The sequence below is a fragment of the Amblyomma mixtum genome, chromosome 1, assembly GCF_055824585.1.
Source record: "Amblyomma mixtum isolate Tamu chromosome 1, ASM5582458v1, whole genome shotgun sequence".
Lineage (NCBI taxonomy): Eukaryota > Metazoa > Arthropoda > Arachnida > Ixodida > Ixodidae > Amblyomma > Amblyomma mixtum.
Genome location: NC_143012.1, coordinates 163,840,610 through 163,861,201, shown reverse-complemented (window position 1 = coordinate 163,861,201; position 20,592 = coordinate 163,840,610). Strand labels below are relative to the sequence as shown.

The following is a 20,592-nucleotide window of genomic DNA, read 5'->3' as shown; positions in this document are numbered from 1 at the left end:
TCGAACGCCAACGCCAGTGAGCAACCGCGGGAGTTGCAATCAAACAGAACACACGTTTTTCCAGAATCACTCTGCCCCAAAAGATGTCGAACCCTTATAAATCCTACTTTTAAAATTATGTGTGTCTCACAAAGCCGTGTTAGTTGTGTTACGTTAAGAACTGTCGTGCCATTTATGAAACTTCGTGTTTATTTTTCGTGAATGTACATCATAAAACCGCGGGTTGCGGGGAGGGGGCGATTCCCATTACTGCAGGCCTAAACAGAAAGAGCACGCTCAATGAAGCCCTGGCCTCTATTACAGCAACAGGCAGCTGCAGAAAGGCGCATGGCAAAGCGGAAAAGGAAGGGATATAAAATAGAGACGGTGAGCACGGGAAATAAGATAACCGAACAAAGACACGGGAAGCGGAAGTCCGACATGCGACTTCATGGACCATAAAAAAGGCGCGTTAGCAATCACACTGACAATTAGAAAAATTATATGGCAGTTCAACATTCGTGAGAATGCGGATATGAGTGCTATAAGGTTTATCTGTTTTGACTTTGCGGAAACTTTGCCCTGTATCACGGCTGGCTTGGAGATCGCGTGCCCACACCTGAGGGTTAGCACTCTTTCAGAATGAGGCCGTTGTTCCAGCTGCGAACGTCTATGTGGACGCAACGAATCCTGCCCAATTAGCGGCTTTTCCCGGTTGAGGGACATAGCCGCTCGTTTACGCGCTGCGTCCTGCGCCCGAGTTTCTCCATAAAGTTGTTCTCCATGCAAATGCCGCGAGCTTTAGCTCTCATATTCCGACTCACTCCGTGGCTCGCATCAACATTTCAGCGCTACTCGGCAATTTGCAATGAAGTTTCCATGCCCCGGAACGGCACTGCGACGCTATATACAAGTCAGCATAGCTTGAGACACGACTGTATCTGCTCTGTGGAGGCTGCATCGTATCGGTAAGGCAGCGAGTGACGCTGAAGCCACAGAGTGTATGTCTTCCTCCGCGTTACTGATAGTTATTAGGAAAAGGAGACGCCTGCGTGGAAACTTTAACTGTGCCTTAAAGAAGTGAAAGAGCCAGGCCATTCTGCAGAACTGCGCAATGCATCGGGCGTCCATCTCTTCGTGCACAACTTTTTAAAGCGACACCAGCGAACGCTTTGCATAGCGACATAAGAGGGAGCTAAAACGCTTGTCGCCATGCTGCTGTTCAGCTTAGCCTCACCTTCAGTACTTCTAATGAAAGGCTGTCAGCCGTTGGACTGCATAATACGTTCCACGAATTACGTGACGCCGTCTTTAGATCAAAGAAGCTCAGGTTCCGAACCACCGTGCAGGGCAGAGAGATCCTGAAACAAGTAGGAACACCGGAAAATCTGTGAGTACTGGTATCCAAATATGCACTCTCGGATTGGATCTAGCACCACAAGCAGGTGTCCCCAGTACCACAAGAGCATGCACAACGAGCTGCACGCAGGCCGCCGCCTGGCCAGGGCTCAGCGCATACACAAAAAAATAAAAAAACACAGAGATGAAGTGCATGGGGAGTTGGCAGCCTACTCGGACGGCGACGGGTTCGTAGGAGCAGCTCTGGACCAAAGTACCTGCAACCCTATTCTAACGGCCTCTATCCTAGCCGAGGGCCCAACCATAGCTTAGGCCACTGCAGTGGCGCTGTCTATTAAACACTTTGCTAGCATCGATGTCCCTTCCCACATCCTCACCGACTTTCATTTTTATCCCCTGACTTTTATTTATATAGGATATGAAATACAAAACTTCTTGGACTCCTAGCAAAAGGCTAGTGGCGGGCTGAATAACAAATAGGTTCAACATGCTGCTTACGCAACAAAATCACTCAACAAAATATTTGAAGACATACTCACGAAAGTAAATACTTTAGCAGTACAGTACAGAACCAAGGTTACAAATATCCCCTCAAGAAAAATATAAGCGCACACATCAATACACAGAGAAGTATATGCATTACAGTACATGTAAGAGCACCAGAAAAGTGACCAACCAGACATGAGTAAAGACAAGGAGCCTTCATTACTTATTGTGCATAAACGTCTGGAGATCAGCAATGAATTTGGTAGATTGCTTGACACCATTAGGCAATTCGTTCCATTTGAGAGCGCCGCTGAACTGCAGTAACCTTTTCCCATATAAGTCGTGGCATGCAGATAAGTTAAAGCTGTGGCCTGTTGCTGCCCTAGTATTTCTTTGTGACATTGTAAACGTGTTCAGTGAAAATGGTTCATTCGTTTGTATAATGGTATGAATTATTTTATAAATCTTTAACTTCTATAAGTATTCAATTGGGAGCACATGAACTTGCGAGAATAAGAGGGCGGTATGCTGTGAAGGAGTTGAGTACGTCAGAGTCCGTAATGTGCACTTCTGTAGACGCACAAGGGGAACAAGGTGTGTCCGATATGTGCCACCTCATGCCTTTATGCACTAGTTTAGATGGCTCTGCACAAACGAAAAATAGAGCATGCGTAAAATCTCATAGTAAAAAAATTCTCCCGCTCTAAACAACAAATAACCACGTGCCATTTTAGAGCAGATTTGAATAATTTGCGTTTTAAAGTGCATATCTGAATCAAAATAAACACCCAGATATTCATAGCAGTGAACATGTTCTAGTATTGTACCATTAAAGAAATATTCAATTCATCAAGATTGATTACGTTGTTTCTCGATCAAAAGACGGTATATTTTGCTTTGCTTATGTTCAAAGTTAGTTGATTAGCAATGAACCATCTAGAAACACTTTTCAGTTCTTTATTAATGCTAGCCGTTATTTCTTGTATAGAGCGTCCGACAAAGACTGGGACCGTGTCAAAAGCATACATGAGAGATGACAGCTTTCGAGTACTTTAGCACAGAAGGAAAATCATTTACTTAAAGGTGAATAAGTCCCACCCGAGGACTGAGCCCTGCTTTATACCTGTGAAGACTATTTGCAAACTAGATAGGAAATCACTTAGCGTCGTCAGTTGCTTGCGGTATGAGAAGTAACTTTTGAGCAGCTTATATATCTGACATTTGAAACCATATCTGTACAGCTAATAAAGTAGCACTGCATGGCTGACAGTTTCAAAGACTTTTTTGATGTCTCAGCATAGCACTATGACAGTATTATTTTTACGAGGAGCTGTATTTAGTACTTGTGCTAGGCTAAGAACTGCAGACCCTGCTGATTATTTCTGAAACAATGTCATTTAAGAAGATTGTACCTAGATATAAATTTAATAATGCGTGAAGGGTGGACTTCTTAAAAGATCGGGTTAGGTGCACTTAAAATAGATATACGCCTGTAACTACTCGGACCGCAACGGTCGCCTTCCTTGTATATAGATACTACTTTAGCTTTTTTCAGTTCATCAGGATAAGTTTCGCAGATTAATGAATGATTGAAAAGATGCAATAAATGAACGCCTAATATGTCAATGTTGTCTTTAAGTAATCTAGTAGGTATTTTGACAAGCCTAGCTACTGTGTATATTTTAGTGCATACACTGCTACAGTCACTTCGTCCAACTGAATGTCATCCACCACGAAACTATTCTCAATAGAACTTATGACCTGCAAAGGGTTGGGAGCTTGTGTAATTTGCGCTGCGAGTGGTGGTCCCACATTAATGAAATAGCTTTTAAAAGCATCAGCTGCTTGCTGATCCACGTTTAGACGCAATATGGTCAATGGTCAATGAGAGAGAAATAGCTTTTTTTTTATTTTCATCATGAGGGAGATTGGAAGATTTCGAAATGCTTGCCTTCATTTTGGTATTGAATATTATTCTTATGATGCTGCCATTTTTGATGCCAACACTCCTTTCGCCTGAGTACACTAAGGATTTCGCTTGTAATCCATGGGCAAATAGGGGCAAGGTATCTAGTTGCCGGAGTGCTACACGAGCTGCTAACAACTGCCGTTTGAAGAGAACTGATGAATCTGCTGTATTCCACACTGACGTCGTCATCGTATTCGTTGTGAAAGTCAATAACTGTAGATATATACGTAGTAGAGCGTCTCTCATAGCCTTAGTCGCTTTGGGACGTTAAACCCTATAAACCAACCATATATACGTAGTAGGGAATAATTCACTCTAGCGGCTGTTCTAGCAGATTTTTGGTTTATGTTATCGTCCAGGTAAGTTTTGGTTATAAAATAATTAACATGTGATTATTGGTTGGCTCAGAATAGACCGAGCCCAGAGAGAACTGGTTGCTTGGTTCGGTTTTAACGCCCCAAAACGACTCAGGATACGAGGGACGCCATAGTGAATGGCTCCGGAAATTTCGACCACCTGGGGTTCTTTAAAGTGGACACGGGCCTCCAGAATTTCACCTCCATCGAAATTCGACGCCGCGGCCGGGATCGAATCCGGGTCTTTTGGGTCAGCAGCCGAGTGCCATAACCCCTGAGCCATCGCGGCAGCTTCCAGATAGCACTGGTTATGTTGGGAAATGAATAGTCTATTAATGTACTAGAGTGTCAAGTGATGCCAGTTGATTCTGTTATAAGGTTTTATACATTAAAAGATTCCAGAAGTGAAAGGTACTGAGCAGCACCAGTTGTTAGACGTAATTAAGGTCACCTACGATTATAACAAGACTGGTGTGTTTGCTTATCACTGTGGATAACATCATTTTAAAATGATCAATAAATACTGATGTCGGACAGCCAGGAGGACGGTATACCGTACCTATTATTAGGCCACACTGCAATTTAATAAATAAAGCTTCTACAACGATATTGCTCATATTAACAGTGCATTGTGCCTGAAAAGCAATGCTTTTCTTTACAAATATTGCAACTTCACTCCCTCGATTACACGAGCTTTGTGGCAAACTGCACAGTTTTTACCCAGAAATGGATGGGGTTTCACCTTATTTAAGCCATGTCTCACTTAGAGCAGATAAATCAAATTTGTATTTCTGGCAAGATATGTTTGCTAGCAGATGATTTATATTCTTTCGAGGACTTCAGTGTGACAATCATAAATTGAGAGCACATCCCCATTTTGCATCAAGTGAATAATTGGGCGAAAACCGCGTTTCCGTGGAGGCTAATGCAGAACCGCCCGTGCGTTGCTGGATGTCAGTGCATGTAAAAAATACCCAGCTGGCCAAAATTATTCCGGAGCCCTGCACTGCACAGTCTGTCACAGGTCAACCTCAAGTCATCCCCCCAATGCCGCAAGGTACCGAAGCAATCCCTCAGGCTTTTCTGCCACCATTCCGCCACCTTCCTGAAATTCTTCATCTGCCCCTGAGGAGTGAACTTGCCGAAGTCCTGGCTTCTCATCATGCTTATTGTGCCTATTAATTTTCATTAGCTAACCCCAGCAATATAATCGATATTTACGTTCCTATACAATAAGTATTTTGAACACCCGTTTTAACACCTTCGGCAGAGAGATTGGTTTGGTTTATGGGGTTTAACGTCCCAAAGCAACCCAGGATATGAGAGACGCCGTAGTGAAGGACTCCGGAAATTTCGACCACCTGGAGGGAACTTTCACCTGCACTGACATCAAACACTTTGGCAGAGAGAGTACCGATAAGTTTTTTTTATTTTTGTCGGGTCTTGTTTCTTGCTATGCTAATTTTTTCTCTCTTACTACTTGTTATTTTTCTCATTTTTATCGTATTAAAAATGTTATAATTAGTAGTACGAGCCGAGACGCTTTTATTTTTTTAGCCTCCTTATTAGTCCCACCATAATATTAGATTAGCCCATATGCTGCTCCGCGACACGTAATCCAACAAACCACTAAACAAAACCATCTCGTCAAGTGTGGCGTAAGTGCTTATGGCGTGATACTCCCCGTTAGTTTTTGCGCTTTGAACATGACATAGCCTTTTACGTCGCGCTTTATTTGTAGCCATGTTGCCTGGATAGTTACCTTCCTTCATTTCCACGTGGTAACACATGTAACGAAATCGACTGTGGGTTTTTTTTTTACATTTAAGCGAATGAACTGATAATTAGTCTTAGCCACACGTACCTAAGGAAAATTTTTCTTTCAATACTCTTCCAATTTTCGCAGGGCTTGACTTGATTGCACGAATACAGGAAGATTCTGGCGCAGGTACTGACCCACACACGTTAAAAGAATGCGCCGGCACGTCGCTACTATTTGCTTTTTATTAGGGCAGATACTTTTTATTAAGCTCGCTCTAGACTCTTCTTCTGACGTTATATAGTACTTAATGGTCCGCAGTCCTCAGAAAAACACAGCTGAGTGATATTCTTCACCTCCAACAAGCAGCTTTCTTCTGTTCACTCTCTAAAGGGGCCTTTTTTTCCTACCTCCGAAAACTTTCAGTCGCAGAAGCAAGAATTGTGTCGCGAATTGCATTAGTCCGTAACAAACCTCATTACCCACGGGGCTTCCCTTCACTTTTTGTTCTTTTTTGCACTAAGGACGCTCGACATAAGCCACATTTGTATGCCTTATGCGAAGTCAACGGCCACCTCCGGCTTTTGAGTGCGCTAAATAACCCTCCTTACTGTAAGCAATGGTTTCCTGTTGACAAGAACGCATACGCAGAAATTCTGGACAAGTTCATTTTTTTTCTGCTAAGCGAAGTTGCTTATGAACGCTATTTTTTCGCACATCGCAAGATTGCTTCATTACAATCAACATATTTGCATAAAAACAGCGCAACAGACGGGACCATGAAGAGGACACAAACACAGGCGCTGACTATCAATTGAAATAAGTTTATTGCAGCAAGGCAATATGTAGAGACCCATATCTCGCCCACATGATAAAAAACATGAAAGCATTAAAACTAGGTGACAAGTTTGTTCGCAATCAGCCATCGAGGAATCTGATTTCTTTTCTTTGTAAGTTAATAGAATGAGTACTGACGCGCTTCTCTCCTCGTTGATGAATGGCATACGCTTCAAATAATTCACGTTCAAGCTGGCTCTTGTAGCGTTTAAGTACCTTTGACCCGACAAATTGGCAGTGCACTGGCAAGTGGTCACGTGTTCAGGCAAGTTCTTTTTTGGGCCGTCTTTAATGTCTCTATTATGCTCTATGAGCCTGTCATTCAAACAGCGCTCAGTTTGTCCAATGTATGATGACTCACACGATAATGGAATAACGCAGACGACGTACTCTGTATAGTCAACGAAAGCTTTTTCATGTTTCTTCCCGCACTGCTTTGGCAACGTATGTACTCGGTTGACCAGCTTGCATAGTTTTTCCAGTTTGTTTGGCGCAGAGAAAACCAACTTGACATCTTACGGCCCGAAGGCTTTCTTTAGCGGATGACTCACGCCGTAAACGTACGTAATTACAATAGTTGTTTCTTTTCCCTCGTGCTCCTGCGTCCTTGTGGCCTCTTGCCGGAAGTCTTTCAAGATCTTGTTGCCAACACTACGGAGAACTTCATCCTGGAACCCAGCAGTGCGCAATCGTTGCAGCTGGCCCTTGAAGCTTTCATCGATGCGATGATGACATGCCCTGTTGAGGGCGTTCTTCAGGGCGCTTGTCGCTACTGCTCTTTTAACTAGTTTGGACTGTGCTGAAAGGTATGGCATGATGCCTTTCCTTGAGCGTGGAGAGTAGCACCAACAGATGTTTTGCGGGCGTATGAAGAGGTGCAAGTCAAGCAACTAGAGTTGCTTGTTTTAAGGTAATTCCTTTTTTAAAGTAAAGTCTTTTAGAGTCTCTGCGAATATCTTGAAAATATCTTCTACATTCCTCTGGGGTCCTGAATTAGGTGCCTTGAAGACGATCAGAAAATCGTCCACACAACGGAAGACTCTCAGCGAGCTGCTGGTTTGCAGGGCCTCTTTGAGCTTTCTGTCATAATGTCCAAGAAGCAGGTCACTAAGAACAGGCGCAACGCATGATCCAATGCACACTCCTTTTTGTTGGATGTACAGCCCTCCATTGAAGGTTATGATGGTGGAGCGTAGGTAGAACACTTCAACACTTCAAGGAAGCTTGTACAGCTAATGCCACAGGCATTTTGAAACCTTACGGTTCCTAATGCTTCAATGCTTTCTTTTACTGCCTCGAGCAACAGATTGTGTGGCAAAGAGCAGTATGTCTTTCAAGTCTACTGAGAAAATATTCGCCCCTTGCAGGCATTGCTCTTCTAAAAACTTGGAGACTTGCTCTGGTTTTCTTATCAAGAAAGGATCATCCAATCTTAGCAAGGAAAGGAAATCTTGCAGGAAACTGCCATCAGTATGTTCATAACGGTAGCCTACAATGCTCCGCAGTTGCCTTACAAAAAATCCAAGAAAGCTGTACGTGACTGTATCTTGTGGCGCGCGCAAGCAGTTTTTAAAACAAAACTTGGGCGACAGAAAAATTTTGTGTGTCAACAAATTTTATTGGGAGCCAGAGACTGGAAGCAACATAAGAAAATAGAAACCCTCTTATGCCTACAAACCCTTTACCATTTATAAATATGTGGCGCCTTGTACACAAATCTGTGCCGGCCTTATTATGGGGCTGAGAGATGTTTCGCATGATGTTGGTGCAGTGGGTGCCGGCTCGGCAGGGTGTGCCTTGGCCAACCGCCTCTCTGCGGACCTCAGCAGAACCGTGCTGCTCCTGGAGGCCGGCGGCCTCGAAGACTCGGCGGTCCAGGTGCCGTTCTTCGCACCGCTTCTGCAGCGCACATCGCTCGACTGGCAATACACAAGCGTGCCGCAGCAGAATGCCAGCTTTCTCTACGACGGGAACGTGAGTAGCCTGCAGTGGCTTGGAAAAGAAGAGACCCGAGTTTTGGCACCAAATGGAATTTCTATAACTGCGGAACTGGGATCTGCGTCGTCAGAAAGTCAGGCACGCAAGAATATTAGTTGAGAACAGAAGGCAGACGCTTGCCTTGCAGACGACGGGCGTTATGCAGGAGGAAAATCACGCATAGGGAAATGTTATAGCGCGTTCGCTGGGCATCGTTCCACCTATGGCCTTCAAATGTAGACTACTCAAGTTTTGTTGCTGAACCAACACTACGCTAGGTGTGACCGATTTCGCGGAGTCCCGGAGAGCCCCAGCTGCGCATGCGCGAGGAGCGAGTGTGAGACACTTCCTGCGCACTTTCCTTTCCTCGAATACAATTTCCATTTTCTTCATTACGGCCCCTCTTTCTTCTTTCACTCCGACTTCCTCTCTTCTTGTACGGTGTGGTTCGGGTGTCCACCTAGATGACAGAGAATTACTGGATCATTTCCTATTCTCAAAAAGCGTTGCGAAAAGGGCAAGGCGTCGCGCCGCACGGGTTGTGGCGTTCCGTGGACTCCCTGGCAGCGCTACAACATGCTGTCGCGTTCCACTCCTAAAGGCGAAGCTTAAGCGCCATTAATTAGAAGTTAATTAGTATTTAGTCATTAATCCGTAATTAGCCATTCATGAATAATTGGTCATTACTTAGCAATAAACACTTAATTATGTATGACGTCACCCAGTGTTGACGTAACCAGTGCCTCAGAGGCAGTCAAAGTGGGGCGGAAAAGGCTTTCGCCTCGACGCACTTTAGACAGCCGAAATGCCCCCTGTGATGCCACTGCCGCTGCGATTGCCGCACCGTCCTTCCGCAATTCTACTCGGGATGGCCATTGGTCAAACCACAGACAATTTTTTAACGTAACGGAATTCACTCTGATGGAAGAAAAAGGGCACACTATTTATGCTATGCCGAGTAAATTCCAAAACTCAGTGCGGCCGGGTCTATCGGGGAACGGCAAACGCACCATCGGCTTGTCTATCCGCATGAACGGTGCGTTCAGTTTCCAGTGCATACTCAACTACAAGCCCGTGAGAGTCGGATCGTGGTGCTGCACCCGCAGCTGTTTAAAGTTTTCCGTATCCTTCGGTATGCTGTCTGCACAGTATCGGCCTCTGCTCTCAGCATCTGCTATGCTTCACTTTCACCTGTGACGAGTAAATGAAGTCGCATTCGCAGTACCTAGGCGTCACCTTTTCTAACCCACGCGAGTAGTTCGCCTCCATCGTCACTTACAGCGTGGCTTTGACTGTGCTTTGCCTCTGCTGCGATGCTGTCCGCCTTTTTTTCTTGTAGCGCTGTCTGTACCCACCTTTAAGAGCCGTCGTGGTAACGCGGTGATTCACGCGAAAGCGCGGTGCGTATCCCCCGCCGTTCCGTAATAGGCGCACGCACCGCCAGCGATTGTCTTTGCCGCGTGCGCAGTAGCGCCATCCACTGGCACGGAGCGTAATTATCTTCTCTTCGAAATGTATGATCACCCGGGGTTTGCCTGCCATTAACAGCTGCCTCTGCAAAACTCCGGCGTCAGAGCAAGAGAGGGAAAGAGGCGATGAAATTGGAAAATTTCTTCAGGTCGGGAGCGAGCAAGACGGTGTCAATGCGTGAGAGAGCAGTTTTTGCTAGAGTAAACAATGCCAGGGCTCACTGGTGCTTCTTGGCTGTTTGTAATTGATGTGCCTGAATGAGGAACGCTTTATAACGTAGCACCGAATATGGGACCGGCTAGACATGCCAAGTACAAAAATTTTGCCAATATTTTCTTGTCTCTAGGTAATTCTTGGCCATAATCACCGGTTTTAAATTGTGCCTATTTCTCCTCTTATCTTTAGCGCCGAGGTGCGCGGAGATACAGTTGTGGCCAAATATTAAGACGCACTCTTCTTCTGCGTTTAAAATTCTCTCGCGTTTTTCATAAACAAGATTGGATGGTTTATTGGCTTAATTCTCGAGCGCACCAATGATGTATGCTGAAATACGTATAAAGTCCTTCCAAATTTTCGCTATGAAAAGAGTATCACCGGAAGAGTATGTGACCGGGAATGTACACGTAATGCGGTTATCACGAACGTGCTAAATGCGATTCGTCTGTGCTTGCACATCAATATTCCATGGCTTGAAAAACTTGTCAAATGTGAAGTCTAGAGTTAGTGTAAAATTCGTCTGGCTGGCTACAACCGTACTAAATCATAAGAAATGCGGTGCCGACCAAAAGATTGGCTGTGGTTTGAACAATGGCCATCCCGAGTAGAATTGCAGAAGCAATGGCGCGGCAATCGCTCGGCGGCGGCATCTCAGGGGGCACTTTGACTGCCTAAAATGCGTAGAGGCGAAAGCTTTTTCCGCAGCACTTTGACTGCCTATGTGACACTGGTGACGCCACCACTGGATGACGTCACACATAATTAAGTACTAATTGCTAAGTATTTACAGATTACTAACCAATGGCTAATTACTGATTCATGACCAAATACTAATTCACTGCTAATTAATGACGCTTAAGCCTCGCCTTTAGGAGTGGAATGCGACAGCGTGTTGTAGCGCTGCCAGGGAGTCCACGGAACGCCACCACTCGTTCGGCGCGATGCGTTGCTTTTTGAACGCAACGCTTTTTGAGGAAAGAAAATGGCGCAGTAATTCTCTGTCATCTCGGTGGACACCTGAACCGCACCGTACAGGCAGCGAGGAAGTGGAGTGAAAGAAGAAAGAGAAAGAGGGGCAGTAATGAAGGAAATGAGAATTATATTTGAGGAAAGGAAATATCGCAGTAACTCTCTCACACTCGCTCCTCGCGCATGCGCAGTTGGGGCTTTCCAGGGCTCCGCGAAATCGCTCACACCTAGCGTAGTGTTGCTTCCGAAACAAAATAAAACAACAAGAGGTTTTAGTTCCGCTGAGGGAACCTGGTTTACGATTAAGTGATAGTAACAGTGAACAGGCTGATTTCCACTGCTGGGATTTACGGTGTGACTAGTGCTTTGTGTGAGTAATAAATTTAACTGCCGTCGAGAGGAAAAGATTTCGTCTCGGCAACCAGCATGTCCGCTCTGCTGATGCGCAATGTTCAGCGATAGCAGTGAGAGTTACCTTCAGTCAGGACTTTTATGCTGCCAGCATCTGACGTCATCATTCATTATATTCAGATCCATATTCCTGAGCGATCGTCGAGGTCATTTGGTGGGTGCCACAAAGGGTGCTGAACTCTCGCTTCTGGGCTTCCTTCATGGCTCGCGGCACAGTATTTGTCTGGGCTCGTGACAGTTGGCCTCGTGTTGCGTCACTGCGCTTTCGATAACCAGTTCCTTGCTGCAAATGATAACTTTTGAACTCAAATGAAATTTAGCTGCACTCACGTCAGTGTTTTGATTTGTTTGTTTTTTTTGTAACTTTTGCACACGAGAACGCGCATGAATATATACGCGCTCTTTCCATCAAATATTTGCCCTTGAATTTTTCTGGTACATATGATTTGTTAATTTTTGGATAATAGTATTTCTTGTGCCTTTCAGTTTGCGTACTCTGCGTGAAGCTCAATTTCTAATGAATTCTAAAAGCTTTTCCTTCATGAGACCCTGCAGTACAATTATTACCAGGTTTTCCCTTCACTGACATTGCAAACATTGCTCTACCTCTTTGAGTTTCTTTGTACTAAGGCATAAACAATTGGGCGGGCAATTCAATAAACTCTGCCCTCCAAAATACACTACCCCGAGATGTGTAGCGTGGATACGCGCCTAGATTTCAGTGCACCAGCACCTGGTGTATTCGGTCCTCTTCACATATTCTTGCTCCATTGGCATAAAGCCTTATGCCAATGGAGCATCTGCAAAATGGAGTGTCTGCGCTCTTTGAACACTCTGGTAGTTGCACTCAGATCGCTGTTGTCTTCATCTCCTGTTCACTGCTAAGCATCGAGAAATGGAACTGGTCTTACCCGATCACCCAAGTTATTCTGAAATTACTACCTTTCAGATTAACAGGTATCCACGAGGGAAAGACTTGGGCGGCTCGAGCTCCATCAACTACATCATTTACTCCAGGGGAGATAAGCGAGACTACGACGCATGGGCGTCCACCTATGGCGCAACAGGATGGTCGTACAATGACGTGCTACCCTACTTTGTGAACCTTGAAACGTCGTACCTTGGATACAACACTGGTAGGTGACCTACATTCGGCCTATAACTATGGCGAATATTCACGAGAATTCCTCTTTAGAGCACTTATGCAGCCAGACCCATTCAGATGGGGTTCACAATGGTAATACGGGAGACAACAGACATTTGTCGTGACGAAGAGGTACAGAGTGAGCACAGGACACAACTTCACGGACGTTGACGCAGCTGATAAGTTTCCTCAGGACCACACATCGCGCGCGTTCTTTTGAATGCTTTTAAGTTCGTAAGCGCCCGTGTGCTCCACAGTGATCGTCTTGTGTCGACGCTGTGCCTTTCGGTTTTTCAAATGCGCTCTTTTCATCGGGCAAACCCGTAGAAACGTCGCCCCAGCTGCGGCCGAGTGGAGAGAGGGTTTGAAGAGTAAGAGCGAGAAACGCAGTTGAGTGCACATTCAAGTGCCAGAAAAAAGAGGTGAAGGATGAATCCACCAGCGGAACATCAGTGGCATGTGGCATTAAGTTGGAGAACATCATCATCATCAGCAGCATGCAGTGCAGTAAACGCTAAACCATACAAAATGCCGGACCTTCGACAGATTCCGAACCCGGACGGCGTGCAGCTGAGTTGAGCACCAACGCGAAAGAAGAGAGCGCCAACGTGAATGAACTGATGCAGCGGATATAACGAGGCGGGAAGCCGAAGAAGAGCAGCGAAGAGAGTACAAACTTGTTACATGTGTGCGTTTGTATCCGCTATGCACCCTGGCCAATCCCCCGCCGTGGGTATGTGCCATTAAGCCTGAGGACACCATCATCATCATTTAAACAGGATGCAGAAACATAGGAAGAGCGAGAAACGCTTAGTTGATGAATTCCCCGGCCAGCGTGCACTCTAACGGCGTGTCACGTGGTTTTTTTTTATCGGCTAACAGAGAGAATGGCGACTCGAATCGCAGCTAGCAGATGGGCTGGCTTATCGCAGTAGTCAAGCCCAAGAGTGACTTCAAGAACATTTGGGCGCAACTCGAATTTTCAACATTATGAACGGGTAAACAACGTGACAGTGAAAGCGCACAAAAAGACAAGGACTACAGAAAAAGATATACAAAGCGTTTTGTATGCATCTCTTATTCTGTCGTCCTTGTCTTATTGAGCGTTTTCATTGTCAGAATGGAAAACCAGCTCGCCAACTCACTTCCATTAGGTAAACAAAGCTAAACAAGGGCAGACGTACTGCTCTCCTACGTCGCATTAAATTTAGCTACAGCAGCTAAATCGAGGGCAATGTTTTTTCACCACATCACAACTGCGCGCTTTTCTCACAGTGCTGTGCAAGCTGTAGTTCAAAAGGCCGGTCAAAATTCAGAATCCGTAGAGAGCTAAGCTACTATTCTTTTTAGCACATGCCTTTGGGTGAACTGGTAAGGAATGTCTTTCACAGAAGAGCACAAAAAGCTCCCAAGACGAAGTAAAAAAGCACACGTAAAAATAGCCCGCACTCGTGTGTGTGTGCATGTAGTTCTTCACTTCTTCTCGTAAGCTTTTGTCATCTTTTTTTTAACGTGTCTTTCGCTTTCATCTCAAGTGAAAATGAGTTATTTTTTCTCTCATTTTGTACGTATTGCTAAGACATGCCTTGTTTTCACCGATTTTACCTATTTGAAGCTTAGCGTTGTCAGGAATTATTGCACAAACAAAAGCTTCTACGCGTATAGCGCTTTGCTTCTACGATAAGAGCACTGGTCACTCATCAGAAGAAGACCAACCGCAACAAATATTTCAAAACAGCAACTTAAGCAAACAAATGCCAATATTTCATGGACGTTCTAGTGCGAAACCCGTGCGCTTTGTAGATTTATTTGTAGATTTGCGTAGCGAGGAGAGCTTCAAATACTTCAGCGACTTGCTGAAATATATCAGGGCTCGCTCTGTCTGTTGCTTTGATCAGCATACCAGGAACAGTCGTTGCTATGAAGCTCTGACAGTCAATATTGCCTACGAATAAGCACATGAATGCAATAATTTACTAGAATTCAAGCGATCTGTAAGATTTACAAAGTCTATAAACCTTTCAGTGCCTTCAGAGGGGTCGTACAGATACCTTGCTATACAGCAATTGCCTTACAAGATATGGGCACTAAAGAAAGCAACGTAAACAACTTTTCAGCTGTCAGAGGAACCAGCGGAGAAGTTCCAGTGAGTTTTCCAACTATACAAACGGTGGCCAGTGATGCTTTTCTACAAGCCGGTCTTGAGCTGGGCTACCAACAAGGTGACTACAACAGTGGGAACCAGAAATGTGAGTAGTATTTATTGATTATACCGCTTTTGTATGCCAGCACTATATAAAAAAAAATGGCATGTGAAATTAAGACCGTAGACATAGAGATAATTTGCATGATTGGTGAAATTGTTGTCAGCACCTGCAAAACAAAGTCAGTCGTCAGCTGATGCGAAGCTTTCCTCAATCCAAGTGGGTAAAATTCGGAAACCGCTCAGAAAAGTACAGTTCGCTCGAGCAAGTGGATGTCGAAGTTCTCGGAAGTGTCCCCAACGTACAATGACCCGTTTATGGTAGGCGAACGCGCTAGAAGAGGCTATGGCACGTGTCAGTCAGGAGTCGTTTTTAGAGCAGAAAATCATTGAAAATTGCGTTCAGTGTGTAGACGGCTGCAGTAGCTTTGGCAATGTCGCCACATTCTTGCGGCCCTCACTATGCGGGAGAGTCCGAGATTTTTTTTTTTGCCAAACCAGCGGCGAACATCACAATTATCATACGGGTTTTTTCGGGGGAAAAAACTTTGCTAGCTTGCCGGTGTACGTGAAAACTTTTATTGCCAATTACAATGGGGTGGGATAAAAGGAATTCCTCAGCCTGGTCGGCATAAAAAGGTGTGTTGAACCGACAGTAATTATTTGGGAAAATATTCATGTATACTGTAATGTAATACTTCATGTAATACTTCATGTAATACTGTAATGTGATACTTCACTGTTATGTCCTTAACATATGAAGAAAAAACCTATCCTCTACCTATGCGCAAGTTCTGAGGTTCAAAGAACTCCTAGCAGCTTTCTCGCATTTCAACCTTTCGCTCGTCGTAAGCCTAACGCCACGTAGGTCTCAAACAGAAGCCTTCTTAACCCCATTCTTAACGAAGAAGTTGTGACAGTGTTGGGAAGTTGGCTCGCCCCGAAAATTTCAAAGAACCCCCCAAAATTTCAGAGGTAGGCTCATCCTAGAAGATGGATTAATGTAAATTAGTTTCTATTAGTGAGTGGATTAGGTTATTGGTGTGTATTAGTAGGTTGATTCTGGGTGGATTAATGTGATTAGTGGGTATTAGTAGGTTGATTCTGTTAGGATTAAGGTGTTGGATGAATGGAAGGTGAGGCGGATTAGTGGATTGCATTAATAATGCAATGGGAAGTACTGGAACCTTCTAGTCCTCACATTTTCATACTTAGCAGTGCTGATGCCGTCAGGACCCTCTCAACGAATCAGGGAATTTCGTTACGGAGAAACCGGGTGGTTTTTGAAAGAGAGAAAATTACATGCTATCGTATTAAAAATCGTTCTGTAGTCCTGGCTGCCACCCCACACCCCTCCCTCTCTTGGATTGGGAGCGGACACTTGTGACCTTCAAAAACAATTTTGTAATGTATTACTCTTCGCTTATTTTTAGGCGCCTTCACGACATACACCATGACGGCTATTGGTTGTTGCATTCAACTACCTTACTAAAGTTAGCGGGTCGGCATCGCGGCAGCTCCATTGTGACGCGCTCTAAATGACAGCCCTTAAATTCATATTGTGTGCGCACTTACACGAACCCGAGCACTCAAGATTTATTCGAAGACAGCGCTACGGCATGCCTTAGAGCTCGGTTAAATTTCTAGGAAGTAAAATTTGTTAACTTTACTTTGAGGGACAGTTACTGAGCAGGTTTTGGAGTGATATACGGGACAGCTCTATTGAATATTTTTTTTTCCATTTGAAAGTATTGAAACAAGCAGCAAGCCTTTCTTAGATGTACATACAGAAAACTGCATATGGGCAGTAATGGATATGGAGGATGTGGATTAATGTATATTTGGTCTAGGATTTTATTGTACGTTTAAAATTATGAACTAATACATTATCTTTATTTCAACCGAATGGAGACGGGAGACAAAAACATAAAACCTACATCTTGCTACCCAGGATCCTGGGCACCTTGTAAAAAGGCACAAAAGCAGCGGCGAGAATGATGCAAAAAATTAGAACAGGAAAACAAAAAAATTCCAGGAAGAGAAAGAACGTGACAAGTAAAGCATTCTCATGGCAGTCGAGAATAATACTGCGTCAAAATTATTTAAAAAATCTAGAAGAGATGGCGAGATAGAGAACTGAGAAAAGTACAATACCGACATTACAATGCGAAGGAAAACGTATAGAGCATACAGCATCACGGCCGCTTCCGCCAAAGTTAGATTAACCTACTGGCAACAAGTAACGGCCCAAAGCCAATCGCTTCATGGCAGTGAGTACATTATGTAGCAGATAGAGACAACTCATATACCGAAGGAACGCAGATAATCAGCTAAAACAGGCGGCGAAATCAATGCCTTTATAAGCCCCTGTGTTCAAAAGTGGTGGGAGAAATTGGATCGCATCGGCAGCGCATGGTTCGTGACGCAAGTGCAGACAACAGCTTCACCCGGCACAGTGAGTGCATCGCTTGAGAGGTTTTAAGTTCGGTCATGCCAGATAGAAAGCAAGCGTTCGGTTTCTGTTCTTAATAAAGTTGAGCTAAGCAAGCGTCATAGCTCCGAAATATGTTACTTTGACAATGCTGAAATGTTTCTTAAGATCATATTCTCTCGCCGTATTAAAAGCAACGCTTACAGCCTTTTAACGCGATAGTGTACACAGCTCGTTCCGTCGAAAAGCCATCGCCGTGACCCAGGATTGGCAAGAACGCCTCAGAAACGTGACGGAAATATTCCCAGAAGTTTCAGGTTTAAAGAATTGACTGTGGTTTAGCTCTGGTTAAAGCGGTAGTGACTCGAGAGCCTTCCGTAGCTGAGCCTTGGATTCTTTGAGAACCGCTGAGCGCTCTTCCATATAAGCTTAAGGCTTTCAGTTTCGCTGGGCGTTCCTTCTTCATCTTTGTCCCTGGACGTGGTTTCACTACCAGCGGCTAGGCGCGCCTAAAGTCCCTAGATCAGCTTTGCTAAGTCGCGACAAGTCCCTCCTCTCCCACCGCCCTTTCCCCTGCGGCTCGCGTCGTCCGCCATGTTCTTCCTAACACGCTCCGGCGGCGCGGTTGTATGCACTGGAACGGCGGACCTTGCAGAGTCGCGGCTTTGCTGCAAGGGGCGGTAAAAGATGTAGTAAATGAGCTTGGTATGAGAAAAAGGGAAACGTGCCAGTAATGCGCTCCGAATGCGATCTGCGTTGTGTTTTGCAGCAGACGGTGAGGGCGGGCAAACTGCAGTCGTAAGGCGGCGGCCTAGTTCTCAATAGGGACTTTAGTTGGCGAGAGAACACACGCGGCTTTGCTGTAAGGGGCAGTAAAGAATGTGGCATCCGAGTTGTCTACCAAAAAAAGAGAAGAAACGCGCCAGTAATGCGCTCCGAATGTGATTTGCGTTGAGTTTTGTCGGAGACAGCGAGTGCGGCGAAACTGGAGTCGTAGTACGGCGGCCTAGTTCGCGAGAGAACACGGACACGCACGCAGCTTTATATATAGCGTATTAATGTAAATACTACCAACGGTCGCTCGCAAGTAGTAGAATTCATAACTGCGCCTGGAGAGTCACGCCCGAGCGGTGCGAACTTTTGTACCTGACGAATAGTGCACAGTACATTGCTCTTCCCTGTCCGTTCTCGCTCACCCCTTGCCGAGTTCTCCCCTTTGATTTTATTTCCGCCGGCCGCAGCTCGTTTGCGCAAGACATTAGGTAGGAATTGGCGCGGCCGGAAGCATCTTTTCGTTTTTTATTGCAATGAAACCATTCATTACCTCTACAGCCCCTCTTATATGCTGCTGTTTCAACACAGCATCCCCACTACATGGTTTTGAATAGTTCCACAATGCGCGATTACAAAAGTGTGACTCGCGCTCAGTCAAATTCACGTACTATCACGAAATAAAATTGGCCGTCGATAGGGGAATCCGTTTCACGCTTTTCATACTCTGATGCAAGGCCTTTCGAAGCATGCATTGCACAAGGATTTGCGCTACATGTGGCTATAATTGGCATAAATCATAGTTCGAGGGGAACCTACAATAGAACATGACTAGTATTGCCGAAGTTAGAGGTCGAAGAAAGACATATGGTGAAAAAATTCAAGGATTCACAACCAGTTTATTTCACACAAACAAAAAGAAGCACATTAAACTCCATCTGATATCAGTCAGCTGGTTTCAGTGGAAACCAGAGTGTATTGCATATTTACAAATTTGGCTGCCGTCCTTTCGTATGACCACCTTCAGGAGAATTTATGGGTCTCATTCCTGCCATCGTATTCAATTAATCAAGAAAGGGCTGATGCATTACGTGCCTTGCTTCAGCAGCTGAGAAGCCGCATTAAATGCCAAATAGCTGTTTTTATACCCCTGTTTCACTTAAAAGTCCTTTCATAAGCTTTTCTAAAAAAGCAAAGCGGATTTAGGGGCTTCAGTTTGGCCAACCTGGCTCAAGCTCTGACTGCAGTGCAGAAGCAGCACATGTAATTGTTAGGCAATGTTCCTGCTTCCAACATAGCTATTTTATATTGCACAAGGTGGTGATGGTCATATCAATGCTCGTTTTTTTTTTCAACAATGCAAGCCTTTTCCTGACTGGGTTGCGCACCCGAAGGTGCAACAGCCCGGCATTTCGGCTGCTGCTGCGGGCACAAAAAAAAGCACCCGAAAAACTAAAGTGACTTCTAGCAAACAGCGAAAAATATAAAAAAGTCACCTCCGCTGAATGTCCGTCGCCAGCAGAACTATACGAGCAAGAAACGTAGCGCGCAAGCGCCGTCGAACTATGCAGCCGGACGACTTAAGAACATGGCGGAACGGAACCAGTTCCCAACCGGAAGTGGGCGCTGTCCAATAGTGTGCGTCGGCCGCGCCGCAAACGTTTTCGCTACTTGGTTTTTTTTAGAAAAGCGCATAGAGGGACTTTAGGCGCGCCTTCCGAACCGCGTCGTTCTTAAACCGCTTATCGAGGCGTATCGCACGCTCTTCCTCCGTCTCCTCGGCTCGCCGTCTCCTCTTGGTTTCGTTGCAACGCCGAGCCCTGGTTTCTTTCAGAGCCACCCAGCTCAGCTCGTCTTCTCCTCCGCTCTCCATCTTTTCCCCGGCGGCTCCACCGAGCCTCCTACTTATACAGCTGCGACACCTCTCCCCCTCGACACGACGCATGCGCGCAGCTGTTGCAGCTCGGTTTCAGCGGCGCGCCGCGCCGCCGGCAGCAGCAGCTGCTCCGCACCACGTGACCAACCGGCTGGCGTAGTGTAGCTCTCGCTACAAATGAAACTCGTCGGCATTGGGGTTGAACCTTCTGCTTTCCAGCCGGGCACGCAGCGCATATGCCACAAAGGGTCGTTGGTTCAAGCGTGTTAGAGGGGCACCAAGTGAACGCCTTATGGTGTGTATGACAGTAAAGTGTGTTGGGGATGTGTACTAATGTTATAGTAATAAAAAATGAAAAAGAAGGAATAAACGCCATAGC

At 45.3% G+C, this 20,592-nt stretch overlaps 1 protein-coding gene across 1 annotated transcript in view; it reads left to right on the top strand.

The window, feature by feature from the left end:
• The first annotated feature begins 1,389 nt into the window (after positions 1-1,389).
• Positions 1,390-20,592, top strand: part of LOC149369622 (uncharacterized) — a 51,391-nt gene continuing 32,188 nt past the window's right edge. The window contains exons 1-4 of the mRNA XM_089576032.1: positions 1,390-1,591; positions 8,517-8,719; positions 12,738-12,924; positions 15,050-15,181. Coding sequence (XP_089432158.1) covers positions 1,390-1,591; positions 8,517-8,719; positions 12,738-12,924; positions 15,050-15,181 — 724 coding nt within the window. The remainder of the gene's footprint in view (positions 1,592-8,516; positions 8,720-12,737; positions 12,925-15,049; positions 15,182-20,592) is intronic.